This window comes from Pyrus communis, chromosome 11, assembly GCF_041283825.1.
Source record: "Pyrus communis isolate YQ-2024b chromosome 11, ASM4128382v1, whole genome shotgun sequence".
NCBI classification, from domain to species: Eukaryota; Viridiplantae; Streptophyta; class Magnoliopsida; order Rosales; family Rosaceae; genus Pyrus; species Pyrus communis.
In genome coordinates, this window is record NC_142575.1 from 12,728,555 (window position 1) to 12,754,148 (window position 25,594).

Below are 25,594 nucleotides of genomic sequence, written 5' to 3' on the forward strand. Positions count from 1 at the left end.
TCAAAGCCACTTCACAAATCGTCTTCAAATCCACACCGAAAATGACGAAAAAGAAGTGGAATGCGCTGAAGAAACAAAAGATCAACGGAAAAAAACTGAGAAAATCAAGTATCAGAGAGACGCAAAGCAAACTGAAGAACAATAGACGCAAAAGAAGTGGAATGCGCTGAAGAACAATAGACGCAAAGCAAACTGAGAAAATAAGTGCTGAGAGGAGCAAATGGAAAGGCAAAAGAAAACTGGAGAGATGGAATCGAAAAGGACCTATCCAGGATGATCGACGCGTGGAAGACAATGGAGGACGCGTGGGCAACGTTAAAAATTGCTCAGCAATAGAGGGACAAAACCGGGTGGGCACTGTTAATGAACAGTACCATCCGCTGAGTTTTGGTACATATAAAATTTGCCAAGTCATGTCAGTGAGGTGGGAAAGGGACGAACACAGTGTATATTGAAACCGGGAAAGCGGAGTTTTCCTCCATCGCCACCCAAATTGAACCCGCGGCGACCTGATTCCCGTTCGACGATGGCGACGCCTCAACAGTCGTGTCGGTCAACCTCCTGAATCTTATCCCTCCCCCGGTCCTTCCCTATCTCTGCTTCCTCTCGCACCCTCTCTCTCTCTCCTCCCCTCCGCTACCACCAGCCTCCACGACTGCAGCCCAACCAGAAGGTAAATTATCTATTTTTTGATCCTCTGTGTGATACATATATTCCTTATATATGTACAGATTACAATTTACAATTAGACTGGTTATTAATTTTACATATTTTCAATACTGAGGGTTGAAGTGATTTTATAATACATATACAAGGAATGTAGTGTGCCTTATAAGCCTCTTGTTCGAAGGGACTCCGTTTAACGGGATCCCCTCGGAGAAGAGGCTTGTAAGATATTGTACTATTTCTGAGCTAGGCTCTTCTTATTGCTGGTTTCTTTTTTATTTGTTCAGAAATTCTCAGCATATATAATGCTTTTGCAGCTTGAGTTTCAAAAGATTTGTGATCATGTCCATTTTATATTTTTTGCAATGCATTTACTGATGGAATTGGTGCCCAAAGGATTTGTGATCATGTCCATTGTATATTTCAACACATCACCATTGTGTGTGTGTGTGTGTAATATATGTGCACACACTTTTGCGGCATTTAATTAATGTGTTTCTTGTCTTTCCTTGTGCAAACTGGTTATATCAAATTCTCATTAACTTGCTAGCATGTTGTTTGAAGACTTATACAATTGATTATTATACAATATATAATCGTGAATTAGTTTTATTCTCTTTTTTTTTTTTTTTTGTAGGATTTTGGGAAAACGATAGGAGGCTTGCCTGTTGTTCAGGATCATGTGAAGTCCCACTAAGCTAGAAAAAATTGGGGTTACTTCTGTTTTATTTGGGTGGTGATGTTCTTCAGGAAGCTCAAACCCTTTCATATTGCTCCACCTTTGAGTTTCTCATCAGCCAAACTGCATCGTTCAATTCCCATGACCATTCAAAACCCACCAGTGTCTGCTCCTTCCCATGTTCAAAGCTACAGTTCTGCCATCCCTCCATCCAAGACCCACCTCTACGCATCATTCTTCTGCATACTCGTAAACCTTTACTTGACATGTGGCAGATTTTCCAATGCTTCTGGTGCCTTCCGTTCTGTGCGAAATCACGGCCTTGTTCCTGATTTGCCGCTTTGGAATCAACTTCTTTACCAATTCAATGCCTCAGGTTGGGTTTCTCAGGTATCTCTTCTTTACTCTGAGATGCTTTCTTGTGGGGTTATGCCCAATGTTTTCACCCGCAACATATTGATTCATTCTTTCTGCAAAGTGGGACACTTGAGTTTTGCACTAGATTTCCTGAGAACTGGTGAAATTGATACTGTTTCCTATAATACTGTCATATGGGGTTTCTGTAAACAAGGATTGGCTTATCAGGCTTTTGGGTTTTTGACTCAAATGGTGAAGAGGGATATACCAATCGATTCGTATACTTGCAATACACTAGTTAAAGGGTTTTGTCAAATTGGGTTGGTAGAGTACGCAGCACGGGTTATGGATAATTTGGTGGATGGTGGAATTCCACAGGATGTTGTAGGTTTTAACACCTTGATTGCTGGACATTGCAAAGCTGGACAAGTTAGTCAGGCACTTGAATTGATGGACAGAATGGGTGGGGAGAGTCTGTCTCCTGATATTATTACTTATAATACTCTGATTCATGGGTTTTGCAGCACGGGTGATTTTGCAAGGGCCAAGAGTCTTATAGATACAATGTTGAGATCTCAGACAAATGAAGAATGCCTTAATGATGAAAGAGACGATGGCCACAATCAGACTGAAGATAAGAATTTGAAACCAAACCTTATAACACACACCACTTATTAGTTCTTATAGTAAGCGGCAAGGACTTGAAGAAGCTCTGTCTTTGTCTGAGGAAATGGTTATGAATGGCATTTATCTGGATGTACTTGCTTATAGCTCCATTATAAATGGCCTTTGCAAGTATGGGAGGCTATCAGAAGCCAAAGTGCTTTTAAGGGAGATGGAGGAAACGGGTGTGGATCCTAATCATATCTCATATACTACCCTTGTGGACTTCTTGTTTAAGGCAGGCTCTTCCATGGAAGCTCTTGCCCTTCAAAGCCAAATGGTTGTTTGTGGCCTGGTTTTTGATTTGGTAATCTGTACTGCTTTAATTGTTGGGCTCTTTAAGGTTGGGAAATCTGATGATGCTAAAGACCTGTTTTGAACAATTTCAAAGCTTGGCCTTGTTCCAAACTCTATCACCTACTCTGCGTTCATACATGGACTTCGCAATTTAGGAGACATGAATGATGCAGAATCTGTACTTAAAAGAAATGGAGAAGCGCCACATTGTCCCAAATATTATTACTTATTCTTCAATGATAAATGGCTTCGTGAAGGAAGGAAAGCTTGGTGAGGCCATGAGTTTATTAAGGGAGATGGTGCAAAAGAATATCCTGCCAAATGCTTTTGTGTATGCAACACGAATTGACGGGTGCTTTAAGGTAGGTAAACAAGAGCTCACTCTTGATCTTTACAATGAAATGAACATGGGAGGAGTGGAGGATAACAATTTGTACTTGATACTTTTTTGAACAACATGAAAAGGCGCAGAAGGATGGAGGAAGCTGAAGGATTAATTATGGATATGACTTCTGGGGGTTTGTTTCTTGATCGCGTTAACTACACATCTCTAATGGATGGTTACTTTAAAGAGCGAAAGGAGTCAGTTGCTCTGAACTTGGCCCAAGAGATGATGGAGAAAAATATAGGGTTTGATGTTGTTGCATACAATGTCTTAATGAATGGTCTATTGAGGCTTGGGAAGTATGAAGCAATATCTGTTTGTACTGGAATGAAAAAGTTGGGTTTGGCTCCTGACTATGCCCCATACAATACCATGATTAATGCATTCTGCAGAGAGGGTGACGCTGAAAATGCTTTTGAACTCTGGCATGAGATGAAGTGTCAAGGGTTAATTCCAAACTCAAAACACTTGTAACATTCTGATCCGAGGACTTTGCGATGCAAATGAGATTGAAAAAACCATAGATGCCTTGAATGGAATGCTGGCTGTTGGTTCTCTCCCTACCTCATTTATTCATATAATTCTGCTTGATGCGTCTTCAAAGAGTAGAAGAGCTGATTCAATTTTGCAGGTGCATCATAAGCTTGTATGTATGGGGCTTAACCTCAATCGAGATGTTTATAATAATCTCATCACTGTCTTGTGTAGGCTAGTTATGGCCATGAAAGCCACTTTAGTGTTGAAAGAGATGACTGGAGGAGGATTTTTAGCAGATTGATACTTACAATGCCTTTATATGTGGATATTGTAGAAGCAACCATATGAAAAGGGCTTTTGCTACTTACTCGCAAATGTTGGCTGAGGGAGTTTCTCCAAATATTGAAGCGTACAATCTTCGTTTAGGTGAACTTTCAAGTGTTAGTCTGATGACAAATGCAGAGGAGTTATTTGGTCAAATGAAGAACAGAGGTTTTGTTCCTACTGCTTCTACATATGATAGTTTGATTTCTGGTCCCGGTAAGAAGGGAAATAAAAAGGAAGCTATAAGACTTTATTGTGAAATGGTAAGCAAGGGTTTTGTTCCCAAAACTAGCACCTACAATATCCTTATTAGTGATTTTTCTAAGGCGGGAAAGATGAGCCAAGCTAGGGAGCTTATGAATGAGATGCAGACAAGGGGGACCTCTCCTAACTCTTCAACTTACAACATACTAATTTGCGGCTGGTGTTGGCTATCAAAGCAGCCAGAGCTGGAGAGAAGTTTGAAAAAGTCATATCGGGCTGAGGCAAAATGATTATTAACTGATATGAAAGGCAAAGGGTATGTTCCATGTGAAAGTACCCTTCTATGCATCAGTTCTACCTTTGCTCGACCAGGAAAGAAGGCTGATGCTCAGAGGCTATTGAAGGAACTGTATAAGAAAAAGTCATATGACCAAGAAATGATGGGAGTAAAATAATGACTCTGCATCATCCTCTCTCTATGTCGCCGGCCCCCTCCCTCCTTGCCCTTAATACAGTTCAATAAATTAGGTCTACAACACGTTATCAGCACGGTCTTGCTAAAAGCTAAGGAACTGAAGGTTCATGGAGGAGGCTCTTCTACACAATCAAAGGCTCAATTGTTTTCTACCAATCAGGTTCTTTTAAAATAAATTAAGATATTTGAAACGATCTTGAAGCATGAAAACACTCCCCATGATGCATGAACCTCCTAGATTTATATTTTCCTTCCAATTATATATTTGCATATGTTTTTCATATATTTTGTCAACATTTGTACTTGTTCATGCAATACACAATTATGCTATATGGAATTTTTGAGTCAAAGCGTCGAAATTAATTTGAAGCAATTAGGATTTTTTAACCCTAGAATTCAAAAAAATAATAAAAATCTGGAAATTTTGCGGTTGAGCCGTGACTTCCCGTCGTGCCGCCACTGGTACCGACAAACGCTGGCTGGCCTGTAGCCACGCCGTGCCTGGACGACGTTTGGACCACCCTGCAGCAGCCCTGTGGGCTTGCTGTGCACATAGGACAGCCATGCATTCGACTGGGTTAGGGTTTTGAAAAGGGCCTACAGCCCTAGCCCACTCCAGCAAAGCCTGAAGCTCTGCTGGGCTTATTCCCTTCGTCTCTACTTGCCTGCAGCAGCTCCCTTGGCTGCTAGGCTCGCCACGCCACAGCCCACATACAAAGCCAGCCTTGGCTGAGCTTTGTAGCACACCAACCCAAGCCAGCAATTGTTGGGCTTGCTAGTGCCTTGGCCCACAACTAAAAAGCCAGCCCTTGTGGTGCGGCTTGCCTAGAACCGGCCAAAAAATTGAAGCCAATTCTCAGCTGGGCTTCGCGCGCACCCATCCAGGCCAGCCTCCGTGCTGGGCTTGTGCTCCTTGCGCCCTTTTATCCCAAAAACCAGCAACTCTTGCTGCTGGGCTTGTCTCAGATCCCGGCCTGTGGCCTGCAGCCATGATTGGGTTGCTTGTAGTCCTTCCCTGTGGCCCAAATAGGCCTGCAGCACCCGCAGAACCTTGTCCCGTACATGGCAACCAGCCCACCAGCTAGGCTGCATTTTTTTTTGACCCTGATGCCATGTTTTTGGCATCCTCGCTTCATAACCATAAACCTATAATTTTTGGGACGTTATTGGTTAACACTTATCAAGCTCTAATTTTATTGTCGCTTGGCTCAAAACAAAAAATTCAAGCTAATGTGTTCTGAGTGTCATTATTTTGCTACTACGATCAAACCCGGATGGTTATGATCTATTGAATTAATTAAAGTGACAAGCAATCCATTAATCTAACAAGACATCCAAAATTATTGGCCTGAAGTTCACTTTTTGGCAATTAATGGTTAAATAAATTATTTCTTTTCATTGAACCGTTGACTATCTTTCGTAGTCCCGATGCACTCACACTTAGGTTCCTGAAGTAATCCCCAAGTTCACTACACTTAGTTGTTTATTGTATTCTATGTTCTTGCAGGTATCCCTATATATGAACCGGAAGTTCATAACTAAATTGAACATGTAGTTTCGAATTTAGCGCCATTGAAACCCGAAGTTTTTATTCAAAACTTACCTCATGAAACCCGTAGCTTTCATGGTTAAATTAAACATAGACATGTCTATAGAACCCGAATGTTCTGCAATGTATGTCTATGGCTTTCCATATGACTAACCACGTTTTTGTTGTACTCTCTGTTTTAGGGACATGTCGAACTTGAACAAGCTCAATTTCACCGCTTTGGAAGTATCTCGAAGAAACTACCTAAAGTGGGTTCAAGACGTGAAGCTTCATCTTACCGCAAAGAGTCTTTGAGCTACTATTAAATAACCTAGAGACGACTTGGTTGATGAATCTCAGAAAGCTACTGCTACGATCTTCATTCGAAGACACATCCATGATGTACTACAGACCGAGTACCTCACTAAGAAGGACCCACGTACCCTTTGGCTCGCTCTGGCCGATCGTTTCGATCACCAGAAAGACATTTATTTGCCTGAAGTAAGACATGAATAGCAACATCTTCACTTCTAAGACTTTCAACTGTGAATGAATACAACTCTGAAGTTTGTAGAATCTGATCATTGCTTAAGTTGTGTAAAGAGGACTTAACCAAATAGGATCTCCTGGAGAATATCTATTTGACATTCAATGCCACCAATATTGTCCTGCAACAACAATAAAGTTCACAAAAGTTTACCAAATTTTTGAATTTGATATCTGTTTTACTTCTGGCTGAAAAACAAAACCAGCTTTTGATGAAGAACCACCAAGCTCGACCCACTGGCTCGAACGGTCTGCCTGAAGCGCATGCTACTAATTCTAGCGGCCATAACCGACAGGAACCTCGTCATGGTTGTGAAAATGGGTGGTAGCCCCAGCCACGGGCCTAAGGTTAATAGAGTAGAGGCCTTGTCAAGGGAGGAAATTTGACCCAGAAACGCCAAACGCTTGCCCCTAAGGCCCTAAATTTCAAGAACAAGGGAAAAACTATCGTTCAATCGGCTTCTATTGAATTGGACATGTGCTACCGCTGTGGATCAAAAGACCATTGGTTACACATATACTGAGCTACCCCCAAGGCTATTGGCAAGTATCATTCCCGTCGTGAATCTAACTTTGCACATGTAGAAAATCCCTACACGTGGAAAATCTCGACGATAGGCATTCGCTTCCATGGAATAATAAAGTTTTATTTTTCTAGACATGTTAGGGTGTTTTCACCCTTAGTGGCCAAACCCACCAGGTGTGGTCGAACCCCCTATTTTTCTAGGTTTATGGTTTAATTTTTCGGATAATTTTTCCAAGTCTTTGGAATAATTTGTTTGGTTTTGATTTATTTTGAATTATGGATATAATTGTCTTGATTAATTAATTGAATGGATGAAATTATATTTATGCATGTGACTGATTCAATTAATTTATTTCTAGGCATGATTAGTGGGGAAGTTAATTGTCTGGCTGATAGTGCTACCACATACACTATCTTGCGTGAGCAACATTATTTTACCAACTTTGTACCCAGAAATGCACATCTGACAACCTTCTTAAGCTCTTCCAGCTTGATAGAAGGATATGACAAACCCCTATAATGTTGTTCAATGGTACTGAATTAACCATTAAACATGCACTTTATTCTCCCTGTTCCGGAAGAATGTTATTGAGTTTTGGAGATATTTGAGATAATCAATATCATGTTGAAACCACTGAAGAGAATGGTTATGAATTTCTTTGTATCATTTTTTACGAATATGGCCAGAAGTGTATTCACGAGAAGCTGGAACTTCTCTCAAGTGGTTTGTACATCACAACCATTCGTTCCGTGGAGACCCACCACGTGGTCGGCCCTATGCTTGGGTTCCATAGCACTCTCCTGCTTTGGCATGACCAAATGGGACATCCCGAATGAGATATGATGCGGCGTATCCCCAAAGTATCACACATGCATCACCTAACATCTTATCCCGACCATCTGCCATGCAAAACATGATTATTAGGGAAGTTGAATATTCAACCCTTAGTTACAAAGATTATTCATGATGCCCCTAAGTTCCTTTAGAGGATTCAAGGGGATATTTGTAGACCTATTCAACCAACATGCAGACCATTTAGATACTTCATGGTGTTGATTGATGCATCGACGCATTGGTCACATGTCTGCTTATCGTCCACATGCAATACTGCATTTGCGAAACTCTTTGCTCAAATCATTAAGCTTAGGGTTCACCACCCTGATTATTCGATAAAGAATACTCGACTGGATAATGCTGGAGAGTTTACGTCACACACTTTTGACGCTTATTACATGTTAGGTGGGATTGAAGTTGAACATCACGTACTCCATGTTCACACCCAAAACGGCTAGGCAGAAGCGTTCAAATGAGCTGCCTAAGACTATGCAATATTGCACGCAGCTATGTTGATCCGCTTCAGGCCTACCGTTGCCCAACCTCATTCACTGTTACAGTTGGTTACTAGATACAAGCCTCACGTCTTGCATTTACGTGTGTTTGGGTGTGTGGATTGTCACCTCGATAAGATAGTCTTTCTGTCGTTAGGGGAGATAAGATCACTAATGTTCGTGTAAAACATTGCGAATTGTCGTGGACGACTCCCACTTTGTCTCATGTAGATCCCTGAACTGCCCAGTCTAAAACTGAAGTGCTTCGTATTCTAGATCTTCAGAGCGTTGCTCAAAGCCATGTTGTATGCTTTTACTGATCTAGCAAAGGTGATGAGATCACATATACCTGCTGCAAACGCACATGCAAGGATCGACGTACTTAATGTACGCCGTAACATCGCCCTGAAAGGATGACCGTCCCCGAAGGAGGGGCGGCCGTACCTCCACGTTGCTCGGTACACTAGCGGCTAGCCAATCATCTGCTCCTATCTTGAAGCGTGGCAGACCCTCTTGTTCAAAAGAATTCACAACCTCGAAAGAGGAAAACGGCATAAACTAGTGAACCTAGTCTAAATCCAACCATCACTTACTCATCTATTCCAATACATGAGGTTATTCTAGATTACGGTGAAGTCTTAGACGAGACAAACCGACATCCCGAGAATCGCGAGATTTTGGTCCATTACACAGTATTAGATGAGATTTGGAATTAGAATGAGATGATCGTCGATTATACATTTTTGTATACAGTAGCTATTGACATCATGCTTAACGATAACATTGAACCACATTCTGTTGATGAATGTCAACGTAGAATCGATTGGTCAAACTAGAAACAAGCAATCCAGGTCAAACTTTATTCACTTGCGAAACCTAAGGTGTTTGGGCCCATAACTCCTACTCCACTACACATGAAGCCCGTGAGCTACAAATGGGTTTTTTTAAGGAAGCATAATAAGAAGAATGAAATAGTGCGATACAAAGCACGTCTCGTAGTACAAGACTTCTCTTAACGCCCTGGGATTGATTACAAGGAGATGTATTCCCCTGTAATAGACGTCATAACATTCCGCTACCTTATCAGTTTGGTAGTTTCGAAAAACTGAATATGTAGCTTATGGATGTGGGAACAGTGTATCTCTATGGGAATCTAGATACGGAAATCTACATGAAAGTTTCAGAAGGACTTCTATTAACTGGTTCAACTAGTTTTAGACCACGGAACACCCTCTCGATTAGGTTGGGGAGATCACTCTGTGGATTGAAACAATCCGGGCGGATATGGTATAATCATCTGAGTAAATATTTGACAAGTCAGGGTTATATGAACTATGAACTATGCCTATGCGTGTTCATCAAGAAGTCACATTTTGGATTTGCGATTGTTGCAGTTTCTCTCGACGACATAAACCTCATTGGAACTTCTGCAGAGCTTAAGGAAATTGTCGTTCACTTAAAATCGGAATTTGAGATGAAGGATCTTGGGAAAACTCGATATTGTCTCGACTTGGAGATCGAGCACTGTTCGGATGGAATCCTAGTACATCCATTGAACTACACCCAGAAGGTGCTGCGACGTTTTAATGAGGATGAAGCAAAGCCTTCGAGTACTCCTATGGTCATTCGGACTCTAGATGTTAAATGAGATCCCTTCCGTCCTAAGGAGGATGAAGGAAGAGATTTTGGAGCCTGAAGTTCCATACCTAAGTGCAATTGGTGCTTTGTTGTACTTGGCTCAATGCACTAGACCCCACATCTCATTCGCTGATAATTTTTTGGCTAGATACAACAATGCGCCTACACGTAGACATTGGAATGGTGTTAAAGACATTTTCTGCTATGTCAAGGGTACGATAGATTTGAGCTTGTTCTACACCCACGAATTAATCCTCGAAAGGAGCCGCCCCTCTCGGTCCTCGGCTTGATTCTCGCCTCGTTGGTTAGGAAGATGCTAGTTATCTATCTAACCCACATAGGACATGTTTTCAAACGTGTTATGTCTTTACTGTTAGAGACATTCCAATATCTTGGAGGTCTACCAAGCAAACGCTAGTTGTGACTTCTTCGAACCTTGTTGAGATTCTCGCTTTTGCATGAAGCCTCGCGTGAGTGCTTTTGATTAAGAGCAGTCATGGAACATATTTGAAGCACTAGTACGAGCAACTAAAGAAAGGATACAACACTAAGCACATTGCGCCGAAGTTCTTTTACCGCAGCAACAACAACATCAGAACATTGAAGCCAAGCAAATTCGTTCCTAGGACAACATGGTCGATCTCTTCACCAAGTCATTGCCCAAGTGTACTTTTCATAAGTTCTTCCAAGGAATCGGTATGCGTAAATTATTTGAGTTGAATTGCTTGTAGTTCTCTTATTTGGAAGTTATGTCTAACTTAGGGGGAGTATCCCAAAGCATACTTACTTAATGTTAATGTACTATTTTTCCTACGATTAGGAGCATTTTTCCCACTGGATTTTTGCTACCTAATGAGGTTTTGATGAGGCACCCATCCTGGGATGATCATACTCTGTTGAGTTCACTCTTTTCGTCCCGTATGATGTTTGTTTTAGACATTATGCATACTTCTCACTTTTCTCCTTAGTTTTTGAGTTTTGTACCTATCTTAGGTTGTACCATAGCAAGGTTTTGTGAGTTTTACTGCAAATGCATACTTTCTTTAATTTGAGACTCGTATTCACCCGTTGTGCCGAAGACTTCATCAATTGTTCTACTTCATTTGCTGAAGACGTGATGTGATGTTTTGTTTGAGTATTTACACACTCAAGGGGGGGTGTTGCAGTCTTAAAGTAATCCTATTAGGGTAATGATTTAACCTTCCTTACTACCATAAATAAAGGCACAATAGGATGATATAACGCACACCTCACAAATACATATCTCTCTTTTCTCTCTATGTCGCCGGCCCCTCTCTCCCTATCAGTAAATTAGGCCTAATACAAGTTTGCTTTTTATTATTTTGGTGTGCTTGTTTTTCATAAGATGTCAGATGAAAACCTCTATATAAAGATAAAAGAAGAAATCAATTAAGGAAGTTTCCCTTACTTCTCTACTTCTGTATTTTTTAGAACTCTTGTGGATAATTTATCAAAAGATAAGAAAAAAATATGTTATATGTTATAAATAGAAAAAAATAGTTGGGGGGGGGGGGTGTAATTAAATTAGGATTTTATAAGATTTTAATAGATTTTGAAATTATGGTGTAGTCAAAATAGGTTTAAGAGGATTTAAAAAATACATCCAAATCTATGAGTAGTTAACTGAGATTTTAATGGATATTTCAAGAGTGAATATAAATCTAGGTGTATTAAATAAAATAAAAAATTTGACAGTATTTCATTAAGTTGTGGATTTTGTTGGATTTGTGAGCACAAATATATATAACCAAGAGAAAAATGAATCTCACCTCACCCCCTAAGGTTTCAAATCAAACTTATGTTCTTCTAACCCTCTCTCCTCATTCCCGACTTCTCAATCGTCACTTTTGTCTCCCATCTTCCTCCAGTCCAAATCTCCCATGCTCGACAAATTGTGATCACTTGCCATTTGCCCGAAAGAAATAAGAATTTCATTGATTGCTTGGATAGATCAAATGATACATTCTTGATACAATATACATGCCAGTCAACAAAGGAATTAAGGTTATAATTCTTGACAAAAAGATATTTTTTTTATGGCTACTCATAAGGTTTTTCCTACTGTTCGACTGCGTTTAGTTGGATTTTTTTTGCATTATTTGACATTTCACTTCAGGTTATTAGCTCCTCGATTTCTCATCATCACGGCACATATTGGGATTCAAATGAGAAAGGGAAAGGCATATTTGAATTTGTATTTTCTTATATATACATATATATGCTGATATGTTCCTTTCAAATTGTGTATTTGGAAAGAAATTTATTTTATAGTTTAGAAGTCAACTAAATCCTAAGAAATTTATGAGAGAAGTCTTTACAAATTCATATAAATCTATATAAATCTATCAAAATTCATATAAAATTGTAAAATCTATTAATTTTTTTTGAAATTTGTCACTTCAAAAAAATCCATTAAAATCATCTGAAATCCAAATTGACTACATGCTAGTTGGGTACTGCTGTGCTTTAAAAAAAAAATTGTTTTTGCCGTGTTGTGAAATAAACTGTTGAGTGTTTGGTAATAGTGTCTAAGTATTTGGTAAACTTTTATATAAATTGCTATGAATATATTAAATGATTAAAAATAATATGGTATTTAATGAGATATAATAATTGTCAAATAGAATAATGTAGGAGCAATGATTGTAATTTTTTAAAATATGTGGGAATATACTTATCATTTGAAAATTTTATTAAATGAATTAAATAAGTACTGATTACTATACTTTAAAAAAACGTTTTTTTAGAAACTTGATAGATCCCACTTACACCTTCTGGTTTGAGTACTTCTGTTTTTTGTACTTTTCTTTCAAGATTGAGTTACTTAAGTGTGTACTTGTGCATTAATCTTTTTTTTTTGTCAAAATCATGCTTTTTGACTAAATGTTATTCTATTTTTATCCCAATAAAAAAGAAAAAGAAAAGAGGGAGTGAGAAGAAAATTGCAGAAATAAGTAATAGTGGAAAAATGTTAAGTTCGTGTGGATTCTAACTTTATTGGTGACTAATTTAACATCTAATCTAATAAAATTATGTATTGAAAAAAAAATTTGCAGAAATTGAAGCACACACCAGCATACTGCTTACGTGCGGTGTAATGCTTATCTTATTTACTTTCTTATAAGAATCTGAACACGGATCTTTGATTCCTCTGTCTCTGTCTCTGTCTCTGTCTCTCACATACAAAGACATAGATTGAAGTTAATTGGGTTCTGAGGAATTGAAAAAACACAGAAAACAAAATTATGGGATCGTTGAGGAAGGAAGAGAAGGAGCTGGAACAACCGGGGGAGGACTCAAAAGAGGCCATACTGTATGTCAATGGAGTTCGTAGAGTTTTGCCTGAAGGGTTGGCCCATTTGACCCTTCTCGAGTATCTCAGAGGTATGATTTTTGATCATTTCTTTTTATCATTTTAATTGCAATTGCAACTTGGTTTTCCCAGTTTTGTTTGTTTGATTGCCAGGAAAAGTGGGAAGAGAAAAAGTTCAGATTAGTTTGGTCTTGTAATCTGTTTAGTTTGTTTTGTTGTTGTTGTTACAAGATGCCATAGTTCTTGTATTCCTAGTTGTGTTCGTGACTTTGGTTGTCTTTGGTCCTTTCCTTTGTCTTGAGATTTTGGTTTTTCTTAAGAAACTTCAATCACTTTGGAATTGGAGATCACTGATGGATGAGTATTCATGGAAATCAATGGATGGTTCTTCTGGCAGACTAGTCCAGTTCTGTTTTCGCCCCTCTCGCGCAGTTTGGAAGGTCAATGGATGCCGAATATTTAGATTGCTTAATGCTCCGTTGATCCTGATGCCTACTGTTTGTGGATGATTAGGGAGTTGAGTTTGGGCAACCCCGGAATCTTTTAATGCATTACTTTGTGAGAAGCCTAAGTTTTATCCAAGGGAGGAAGGGGGAATGATGCATTGAAGATGGACTATCTTGGAGATATTTTGGGTTGTTTGGATGGAGAGTAATAGGAAATTTTTAGGCCGCTAGGTGGGATGATGCATGCAGACCGTTTGTAGTACATACTTTGTTTCTGGACATTGATATGGACTTCATTTGATCATGTTTAATGTTGTGTATTAGTTTGTTCTTTTGTTTTGTTTTCATTTGGTGTCTTCTGCTTTGTCGTTCTTTAGTTGGGAACTCGGGCATGGTTTAGGGATTGCCTAGTCCCTTGTGTTGTAGTTTCTTTTATACAAGAAAGAAGAGTATTCTTGAACTACGGAGCTGATTGCTGTTAATAAATGTCAGAATGGTCTATTTTTTTGCGCTGCATAGCATCTCTTACATTCTTAATTGCTGATTTCTTCCAGATTTTGTTGTCCATTTTGGTTCTTTATGTCAAAAAACACCTAATTTGGTTCGATTGCCTTTTTGGCAATACAGATATAGGTTTGACAGGGACAAAGCTTGGCTGTGGTGAAGGCGGTTGTGGTGCTTGCACTGTTATGGTTTCGCATTACGACAAAGAACTGAAGAAAAGTTTGTGAGTCTCCCTTTCTCTTAAATATACATTCGCTCACATACATTCGGATCAAACTGAAAATATTTTGTTTATTTTCTCTTGTCAAATATTTTTGCAGCCACTATGCTGTCAATGCATGCTTGGCTCCTTTGTATTCTGTAGAAGGGATGCACGTAATTACTGTAGAAGGACTAGGGAGCCACAAGCAGGGCTTGCACCCAATTCAAGTAACATATGCTTCCTTTCTTTTTGCTCCCTGTCTCCGTTATTACTTTTAAGTTAATCAGACTGATACTGCATACATTACCTAGTTTAGCCTGTAGGATCTCTTGTTTCATACATGAGGCATGAGTGGTTTAGGTAGAGAAAGGCTATCTCTTACTGTGTACCATCGATCTGCAACATGAAATCAAGGGGACCCTGGAGGAGTACCTGAGGTATTCCTCTGTTTAGTTAAAGTGCGAAGAGGATTAAGCCTTGTGGGCACGTGATTTGTTTCACTAAGGTCAAACAACGACATTTAATCTGGGGTTTTGATTTCGATTCTTTATTATTTTGTAGAAAATCAAATTCCTAGCTGCTGCTGAGTCTAGATCCCTCCAGGTCACTCTAAAACCTACTAAACGCCCAGCCCCTAACACACAACCCCCATAGATGGGATACTCAGTAGCTCGAAGGTGCATGCCACAACCGAGTTGCTGTAAGAATACATTCCCCTGTTGGCCTGCATTTTTTAAGTTCTGCCATTTATTTCTTCATCCATTCCCCTGCATGGTGGACTTTGTTTTGGTGAACAACTCTGAAGTACTTTTGCTGGGGATTATTTCAGTAATCAGCCATGAATAGGAAGGATTTTGATTGGAAGCACGCAAAAGAAATTGGAGGGAGAAAAAGGAAACTTAAGGTGCATATTTTGTAATCCCCAATTGGGTGAGGGCAGTTGTAGGCTTACATCACTTAGCATATTCTATAATCAACAACTCAGGGAAGGTGTTTGAAGCCTTAAAATCACTTAGGTCGCACTCACGATTGTGTAGAGTTTCACAAAAGTTGTAAAGTTGAGTTCCATACAGTTTTGAAATTTTGATAGAACAGAAAAAATACAAACACTGGAGACCACCTCAGCCTAAGCAGTATCAATATGTGCTTTAAGAATTCCTAACCGTAATTGTGTTGCGTAAGATAGGAATTCATCCTGTATACTGATATATACCACAAGATCGATAAGTTGATTGCCATTTCATGCTCCAGAATTTTTCTGATTTAGTCACTATTTCTTGGGCGAAATAGATGATTTCTCAATCGTCAAAACACCATACGTTTTATCTGACAACTGTGTTATGCTGAATTGCTTTTTTGAGATTAGGGAGGGTCTTGGGCAGGGGAGTCTGGAGTATGGCACCTCCATTAAAGTACGTAACCTGCCTAAATGAGATTCTAACCTATGCCTATTTTCTTTCATGTTATCTAGGAATCATTGGCACGATCTCATGGTTCACAATGTGGATTTTGCACCCCCGGTTTTATTATGTCCATCTATGCCTTGTTAAGGTCAAGTCAGAAACCACCTAGTGAGGAGCAGATTGAAGAATGTCTTGCAGGAAATTTATGTAGATGCACAGGTTACAGACCTATTATTGATGCTTTTCGTGTATTTTCCAAAACGAATGATACGCCATACATTAATACATCTGCACTAGGCTCTGAAGGAGGTGAGTTTGTGTGCCCTTCAACTGGAAAGCCCTGTTCATGTGGATTGAAAAGTGAAAGTTCATGCATCACTCATGAAAGTGGTACTCATAGGAAGAGGTATGCAGCTGTCTCATACAGTGAAATTGATGGAAGCACATACACAGACAAGGAGTTTATTTTTCCTCCTGAGCTATTATTGAGAAAATCGACATATTTAAGTTTGACTGGTTTTGGTGGATTAAAGTGGTTCCGACCATTGAGGCTTAAACAAGTGCTAGAATTGAAGGAAAAATACCCTGATGCAAAATTATTGGTAGGCAATACTGAGGTGGGAATTGAAACGAGGTTGAAGAAAATTCAAAATAAGGTTTTGATTTTTGTTACGCATGTACCTGAACTCAGTAAATTGACTGTGAAGGATGATGGCATAGAGATAGGTTCAGCAGTAAGACTTTCTGAACTGCTTAAAGTTTTAAGAACGGTCATAACAGAACGCACAGCTCATGAAACTTCTGCTTGTAAGGCCCTCGTTGAACAATTAAAATGGTTTGCTGGGGTGCAAATAAGAAATGTTGCATCTGTGGGTGGAAATATCTGTACAGCCAGTCCAATATCAGACTTGAACCCTCTTTGGATGGCCTCTAGAGCGAAATTTCAGATTATTGATTGCAAAGGGAATATTAGAACAACCCTGGCAGAAAACTTTTTCTTGGGTTACCGAAAGGTGGATTTGGCCGGTGGTGAAATTTTACTCTCTGTATTTTTACCTTGGACTAGGTCCTTCGAGTATGTGAAAGAGTATAAGCAAGCTCACAGAAGGGACGATGATATTGCAATTGTGAACGCTGGGATTCGTGTCCATCTTGAGGACAGAGGTGGCTGGGTTGTGTCTGATGCATCCATTGCTTATGGTGGAGTCGCTCCACTCTCTCTTTCTGCAACCAGAACGAAAAATTTTCTCATTGGAAAGAGTTGGAACCAGGAGATGTTCCAGGGTGCCTTGAAAGTCCTGCAAGAAGATGTATTGCTCAAGGATGATGCTCCTGGTGGAATGGTTGAGTTTCGTAAGTCATTGAGTGTTAGCTTTTTCTTCAAATTTTTTCTTTGGGTTTCTCATCAAATGGAAGGGAAGCATTGCATCAATGCGAGTGTACCATTATCTCATCTTTCTGCTGTACAATCATTTCACCGGTCACCTGTTATAGGAGCTCAAGATTATGAAGTTATAAAACGTGGGACAGCTGTTGGGTCTCCCGAGGTTCATTTATCAGCAAGACTTCAGGTATATTCTTGGATATACTGGCAAACTGTTTTTTATTTTTTCTGATATGCCAATTATTCAAATTTGTATTGTTTTGGGCCTATACTACCAAAGTTTGTAATTAACATTTGAGAGTTGGACGGCGCAATTATTTTATGTATTGCTAATGTGAAATTAAATGGCGTGAAGGTCCTTTTTATTTGGAAGTCGGTATAAATTTGTGCACGGTGCATGAATTTTTTCTGGGGTGTGCTATCCACACAGCCCTTTTTACTTCTCACACATCCCTTGTTAATTTATGTCCGTTGATCTCCTTCAATTCATCCGATCTGATGGCTGAAAACTAAACAGGTGTGGGAGAAGTAAAAAAAGGTGTGTGGATATCACACCCCTTTTTTCTTGTAGAGAGTAGCAGTATGGTGTTGGTATTGATACGATAATTTCTACCAGGTTACAGGAGAGGCGGAATATGCCGATGACACACCATTGCCTCCTAATGGTTTACACGCTGCTTTAATACTCAGCAGAAAGCCTCATGCTCGTATACATTCAATCGATGATTCTGGAGCAAAGTTATCACCTGGGTTTGCAGGCATATATTTAGCAAAGGACGTTCCAGCTGATAATAACATTGGACCAGTTGTTGAAGACGAGGAACTATTTGCTTCAGAATTTGTCACTTGTGTAGGTCAGGTATGATGGTTAAAATCTCTCTCTCTCTCTCTCTCTCTCTCTCTCTCTCTCTCTCCCCTGCATGAATCCAAGGCTATGTAGGATTTTTTCTTGTGTGGTACATTTGGTGCTATGCTACCCTGCTATCTTGTGTGGTAATTTGGTGCTATGCTACCCTGCTATCCTCCTTTAGGAATTTATCCTTGGTATTATTCAACATTTTATGCAGGTTATAGGAGTGGTAGTTGCTGATACACATGAGAATGCAAAACTAGCAGCGAGGAAGGTTCATGTTGAGTATGAAGAGCTACCAGCCATCTTATCAATACAGGATGCCATCGATGCCAAAAGTTTTCATCCTAATACGGAGAGATGCTTTAGGAAAGGGGATGTGGATATTTGCTTTCAATCAAGTCAATGTGACCATGTCATGGAGGGGGAAGTTCGAGTCGGCGGACAGGAACATTTCTATTTGGAGCCAAATAGCAGTGTGTTATGGACAATGGATGGTGGCAATGAAGTTCATATGGTCTCATCCACTCAGGTATGTTAGAAACCCCCTGAAAGAATTGCTTCTTCAACCAATTTAGATATGACGGAAGTGGGAGTCTTAAGTTGTACCTTTTTCCTCTTTTGATAAAGTTTCATTTCTTATGAAAAAGAGGACATCCCGTTTTACTCAAGGGCACTTTTAAAAGTGCTTGATCCTCATATTGACAAAGCATAGCTCAACATTTCTTGTCTTCCATTGAATACTGCAAAGCGTCAAGTGAATGGGTCAATTAAATTAGCCACATGTTTTGACATCCTTCCCCCACTTGGGTAAGTATGTGATGCTCCCGGCTGGGCAATTAATTCAGAATTACAGCAGAACAGCTCCCTAAAACCCAGTGCCCTATCTGCTGTCACCTTACCCTCACGCCTGCTAGTTGGCTTATGGTGCCATCACCTTGCCATCTTCACCCTACCCAAATCTTCCACTCTATCCTTGATATTGTTGAAGCAGGCACTTTTGGGTTCCAAAGTTAACCTGCAAGCCCCATTATTTCCCAAATCAATCCACCCTTCCCATCTCTAGCCAAGCAGCTAGAGCATCCCCTTCTTCATGAGGAGGTGCTCAAGAACATAGTTGACTAGTGGAAATTGACCTCTTCTTGATACAACCATATTAATTTCTAAACTAGCAGAGGTGCATTGAAGTTATAGTACCGCCAATCCCATTCAACCTTTTGGATAATACCTTGGAGATGATTTGAGTTGCCACATTGCACAGACTAATTAGCCAAATTGCATCATGTTCATTGGGTCTAAGACTGATGCTAGTGTGATTCAGCTTTTAAGTTGAATACCCTGGTGGAATAACCTTACACTTAGCCACCTTAACCACCTCCCAAAAGTCTAGAAAGATTTGCTCGACCTTTCTGTTTTCCCAGTTACTTTGGTAGCGTTTTAACGCTCCATACTTAGCTTTCCAGTCACTTTCTCTCTCCCTCCCCCCTTTCTTCAATTACTATTGTTCCTAAGTACTGGTTGTATGTATTACAAGTATTTATGAGTTGGAAAAAGTTTGTTAGGGACCAGTGTCAATTGAATGTCTATGACTTTATTTTAGTACTTAATTTTTTAATGCAATGTAAAATGAAATCATCAATCTGCAGGCCCCTCAGAAGCACCAGAAATACGTTTCTCATGTTCTTGGTCTTCCAATGTCGAAAGTCGTTTGTAAAACTAAGCGCATTGGTGGTGGTTTTGGCGGCAAGGAGACTAGGTCAGCTTTCATTGCTGCTGCAGCCGCTGTTCCAGCATATCTGTTAAATCGTCCAGTTAAAATTACATTAGACCGTGATACAGATATGATGATAACTGGACAACGCCATAGCTTTCTCGGAAAGTACAAGGTTTACTTCTGTTACTGTAATTGTATTTTCTGTTGGATCACCACATTTATGTCCTGCGCATAGGTTTTACAATCTGATGTTAGCAGTACCTCTTTTTTGTTTGTTCAAATTGTTGGTTCCTTTTTCTTTTGTCAAGTAAGTGACAACGGACAAGCGCTGCTATATAAAAGAAATTAAGAAAAGACTATTCATGCCACAAAATACGCAGTGGGACTTTAGTAGCAAGCAGTAACAATTTGGCCCCTTCTATGGTTCATTTACCATGTACAAAATTCTATTACCTGATTTAACTTCGATTAGGCGAAGAGAAATATGAAAGACTCCTTTAATTCAAGGAAAAAAATGGAGAAGAAGAGGGAGAAGGTTTAGGGTTTAGGTCAATTATGCTATTATTGTTTAGTTGGATTTCATTTTTTTCTTTGTTGAAGTTACATCACATGTGATAGAATGAAAGAAAAGTATTGATTTCATATATGCTTTTACACAGGTTGGATTTACAAATGAGGGCAAGGTGTTGGCACTGGATCTTGAAATCTACAATAATGCTGGAAATTCGCTAGATTTGTCTCTTCCCATACTTGAACGTGCTATGTTTCACTCAGATAACGTCTATGAGATTCCAAATGTGAGGATTGTAGGAAGGGTTTGCTTCACTAACATTCCAAGTAACACTGCTTTTCGAGGATTTGGTAGTCCTCAAGGTATGATTATTGCGGAAAATTGGATTCAGAGGATTGCTGCAGAACTCAAAAAAAGCCCAGAAGAGATGAAAGTACTTTAAGAAATTTTATTATGTTGTATTCCTTATGTTGCACTTGCACCTTCAGTTCATAAGCACCACAGTCCTCTTAATTTGAGCTTGTTATATAAATTTGTTTCAGGAAATTAATTTTCAAGGTGAAGGATCAATATTGCATTATGGTCAACAACTTAAACACTGTACATTGGGTCTGCTCTGGAATCAACTGAAGTCATCTTGTGAATTTTCAAAGGCTCGCTACGAAGTTGACCAATTTAATATTCAAAATCGGTGGCGGAAGCGTGGTATTGCCATGGTTCCAACAAAATTTGGCATAGCCTTTACATTAAAGCTTATGAACCAGGTAAGTTTTCATAAACCATGTTTTTTTCGCTATAGAACTGTTAGAAAAATAGAGGTTGGATAAAAGGATTTTTTACTGTCTTTTTTTAGAACAATTTTATATGGGGAGTGGGGAGGGTTTGAAAATATTACAATAATTAAGGGAAGGGAGGAGTTTCGAACCCGGGACGCGTGGGTAGAAACCCAACACCCTATCCAATCTTTTGTCTATAATTGATTTTCATTTCTATATGCTATTAGAATCCTGATTAGGCGTTCTTAAATGACTCTTAGGCAGGTGCTCTTGTTCATGTCTACACAGACGGAACTGTTTTAGTCACACATGGAGGTGTAGAGATGGGGCAAGGTTTGCATACAAAAGTTGCTCAGGTCGCTGCTTCCGCCTTCAATATCCCTCTCAGTTCTGTCTTTATTTCGGAGACAAGTACTGACAAGGTAATACAGTGTTTCATTTCCTTATTGGGAACTTTGGTTTGGTGGTTAGATTTTGCACCTTGTTTATTCATCCAAGCTAAAGATAATGTAACAGATGTATCAATTTATTATATATGTCATATGGGATGGAAACCTTGTGCACACTTTGGATCTCTTATTGCTGCCTAAAGGGCAAGGGGCTGTTCCCGTTTCTGCTGTTTTATGGGTCTTTAGGATACCTGTGATCGTCCTAAAGGGATTCTTAAGCTTTGTTAGAATTAGACCATCCAATTCAACCAATTGCAATGGATGGAGAGCGTCAGGACTTCATAGATTAATATGTAGTAAGGCTCATAACTCCCTATGTAGGATTCCACGTTCTCCACAAGTTTATTATATCAAGGAAGTTCCTGGAGTGCTGTTTCTGCAGCTAATGTTGAAATGTGTTTGATAATAGTAAAATTTACGAGAATGTGTGTACGAATTAGAGCCTGTAATTCTCTGTATCACTTATGATTGGATAGCTTTTGAAATAAATATTTTAAAAAATTAATAGGTGTGAATAACTGGTTTAGATTCCCTTCCATTTCTGCTGTTTTATTTTTTTCTATATGCCCTACAAAGCTGATGATCCACATGCTTGTATTTTGTTGGATTAATAAACTAGGTTCCTAATGCATCGCCAACATCAGCTTCTGCGAGTTCTGACATGTATGGAGCTGCAGTTCTAGATGCATGTGAGAAAATTAAGGCACGTATGAAGCCTATTGCTTCACAGCAAAATTTCAGCTCTTTTGCTGAGGTACTCTTTCTGCCATTGTTTCTAAAGACTTCCATAATTTGGTAATCGTGTCTTTCGTACAAGTTTATTTCCTTCGTTCTACAAATGACTAGCATTTAGGATGCTTTGGCGTTTACTCACCAGAAGCGTTCCAAAACAAAGAAGTTAATTATAATCCCAACGCAAAAAAGAGGAGAAAAACATTGTGCATGATTAGAAGTAAATCAATAAAATTGTTAGGCCATCAATTATATATCCAAAAATAAACTGAAAATGATGGTCAGTAAGATTTAAATGTTCCAAGATAAAGTTTTTGTTGCATGTGTTATTAATTGCTTATACCTCAGGGTGATCTATAATATTTTATCAATCACAAACTTCTGCAAACATTTTCCTCCCCTGAATCCTGAACCCTAAACCATACATGGACTCTTATGTGAGCATTTTGCACTGAGAATTTCTAATGGTACAAAACTTATGTTATCTTCATGTTTCATAATTATTGTCAGCTGGCAAGTGCATGCTATGTGGAACGGATAGATCTTTCTGCCCATGGGTTTTACATTACACCGGAAAATGACTTTGATTGGACAACTGGTAAAGGGAACCCATTCAACTACTTCACATATGGGGCTGCTTTTGCTGAGGTTGAAATTGATACATTGACGGGAGATTTTCACACTAGAGCGGCTAACGTATTCTTGGATCTTGGTTACTCTCTCAACCCCGCAATTGATGTTGGGCAGGTGTTTTTTCTTCCTCCATTTTTCTTTTTAGTATCATTATTTAATTTATCAGTAAAGATCCTCAAGATATGGAAAGTTTAGCACTATCTCAAACAAAGCTTACTGAAGCCCATTTTTTAGGGATCTCTATGTTGCAAACTTGCAACAGGCTATATTTCATAAACGTAACACTGCATCTGGTATTCTTAAGTTATGTTTAGTAATCCCGTGTTGGGTACGGTTTGTTTCAATAGGAATAAATCGGGCTAGAACTGATGCTAAATGTTGCATAAATATAGATATACATAGACACATAAATACGAATACGTTAGAGTGGAAGAGAGATTGATTCTTGTCAGAATGTGTAGTCCAGATTCACAGTATGACAATATAACCATTTATCTGGCAAGAGACGAGGAAATAATCAGTCTGATCTCTGGCCTAGGTTTCATACAATATAAGCACTTGCCTAGAAAGAGAACATTTCCATTTTATGTGGTAAACTATTCAGTGTATTTGTGAGCTGTTACTTCAGTCATCTAAATTAATGCAGATGCTAACAAACTCCTGGATCCCGATCTAGTTTCAGACTTCCAATCTTGCTGTTTTTTTAGTGTTGTTTATGAAATGGGGGAGGGGGTGGTTGAACTTGGTGATTTATTTCAATTCGACCACAATAAATATTATGCTTCTTATGCAGATTGAAGGAGCATTTGTACAAGGTTTGGGATGGGTAGCTCTAGAAGAACTAAAGTGGGGCGATCCTGCTCATAAATGGATCTCACCCGGTTGCCTCTACACGTCTGGGCCGGGAAATTACAAGATTCCTTCCATTAATGATGTCCCCTTCAAATTCAGCGTTTCACTTCTGAAGGTATGCTGATTACTTTAGAAGAGCATGTTATCCAATTAAAGGTTACTCTGGAAGGTAATTTGTCTACGAGTATTACGGGTGCGGTTCTAGATGTCAATGAATGTCCTTGGGTTAATTTGTCTATCATTAGCAAGTAGCTTGGGTTTTGTGGTTGGTGAATGTCCTTTGAACTACTTGAGGCTTCCATTGAGTGGTAACTCGTGTGCTTCGTGTTTTTGGGATGCAGTGATAGAAAAACTATGAAAATGGTTAGTTGGGTAGAGGAAAGGTTTCCTTTTGAGTCAGTTAATTGGATAGGATAGTTAGCTTCTGTTTGGAAAAGCTTTAATTCTTTGCTTAACAATTGTATTTATCGAGATCGAGTTTACTTGGCCACCCAGCGTACGTTAATGATTCTTTCTGCTGACTAGTTTGTTGTTTCCCTTACTAATTAACAGGGCCATCCAAATGTGAAGGCCATCCACTCATCTAAAGCTGTTGGTGAGCCACCATTTTTCTTGGCATCAGCCGTCTTCTTCGCCATCAAAGATGCCATAATAGCTGCAAGAGCAGAAGTAGGGTCTAATGAGTGGTTTCCACTTGATAATCCCGCGACACCTGAACGGATACGGATGGCCTGCTTAGACGAAATTATTGAACCATTTGTAAGCACAGATTTCTGCGCCAAGCTTAGCGTTTGATTGCTAATTTCTGCTTTCCTGTATTTCGTCTATACGACTGGTATCGGACTTGTGCTAGACTGTTCAATCTCTCTCATGTTTTTAGCCAATTACAACAAATGCATGTAAATTGTAATTATTTTTGGTTTACATGAGATGTGTACTCATACAGAATTTTTAAGGAGATGATATTCAAAGGGTTAATGCTTTCTGCTTCTGCACTTATTCCGTTGTTTATGCCCGTTGATTCTTCTTTGATTAGCTTACTGAAATTACAGTTAAGCGTTATGTTTGTGCTATAACAGCTCCCTTTTGTAATCTACTCATATCATTTATCATGCATGACATTTTCCAATGAACATGTAGGCATTGGACATACATTCATTTATTAATATATAAACGAACAATGTGATATTATAGACAGCTACCTTATCTTCTTCCCAACAAAAACAAAAACTAGCTTATCTTGGTACATTACTTAAGGCCCACTTTTATTTTGTTGATTTCTGTGGTCCAAATTTTGCATATAGCAGTTGTTATGATGCAAATGTAAAACAATGTAAGTTAACCCATAAACTTGAATTCAAAAAGTAAATGTCAAAAGTTGAAAAGCTTAGAGAATATAACTGCAGTGGTGTGCTAAAAGATGTAGAACATTGGTACCCTTTGTCAGCAGGAGCGAAGCTAGAAAGTTAGTTAGATGGACGCATAACTAACCATTAGCAGATGCAGGTCTTGTGGAATTCCATATACAGCGCGTGAGTGCCAAAAAATTCGATATATCGAGCAATAGAAGCGTATTGCGATTTAAATAGACCCTCAGATGACTTTTCTTCCAAACAAACACTTGAACGGGAAAAAAAGGGGGGGGGGGTGTGCGTGCCCCCTCTTGTCCTTAACAAGATTGCCCTGCCCCGCCCCTACCCCTGAAGGAGC

The 25,594-nt window shown here is 39.2% G+C and overlaps 1 protein-coding gene across 6 annotated transcripts; it reads left to right on the top strand.

Annotated features, from left to right (window-relative positions):
• Positions 1-37: 37 nt before the first annotated feature.
• Positions 38-24,883, top strand: LOC137743795 (xanthine dehydrogenase 1). Of its 6 annotated transcripts, none has more exons than XM_088679128.1 (16): positions 38-673; positions 1,304-4,687; positions 13,172-13,499; positions 14,502-14,601; positions 14,699-14,807; positions 16,052-17,554; positions 17,984-18,226; positions 18,435-18,749; positions 19,864-20,103; positions 20,591-20,875; positions 20,985-21,206; positions 21,479-21,640; positions 22,287-22,421; positions 22,910-23,146; positions 23,826-23,999; positions 24,437-24,883. In XM_088679128.1, the coding sequence occupies exons 3-16, from the start codon at positions 13,361-13,363 to the stop codon at positions 24,677-24,679; spliced, it is 4,107 nt and encodes a 1,368-aa protein (XP_088535254.1). In that variant the 5' UTR covers positions 38-673; positions 1,304-4,687; positions 13,172-13,360; the 3' UTR covers positions 24,680-24,883. The 6 variants fall into 6 exon arrangements, with proteins under 6 accessions (XP_088535254.1, XP_088535255.1, XP_088535256.1 ...); XM_088679129.1 differs by having other exon boundaries at positions 13,304-13,499; XM_088679130.1 differs by having other exon boundaries at positions 13,350-13,499.
• Positions 24,884-25,594: the final 711 nt, after the last annotated feature.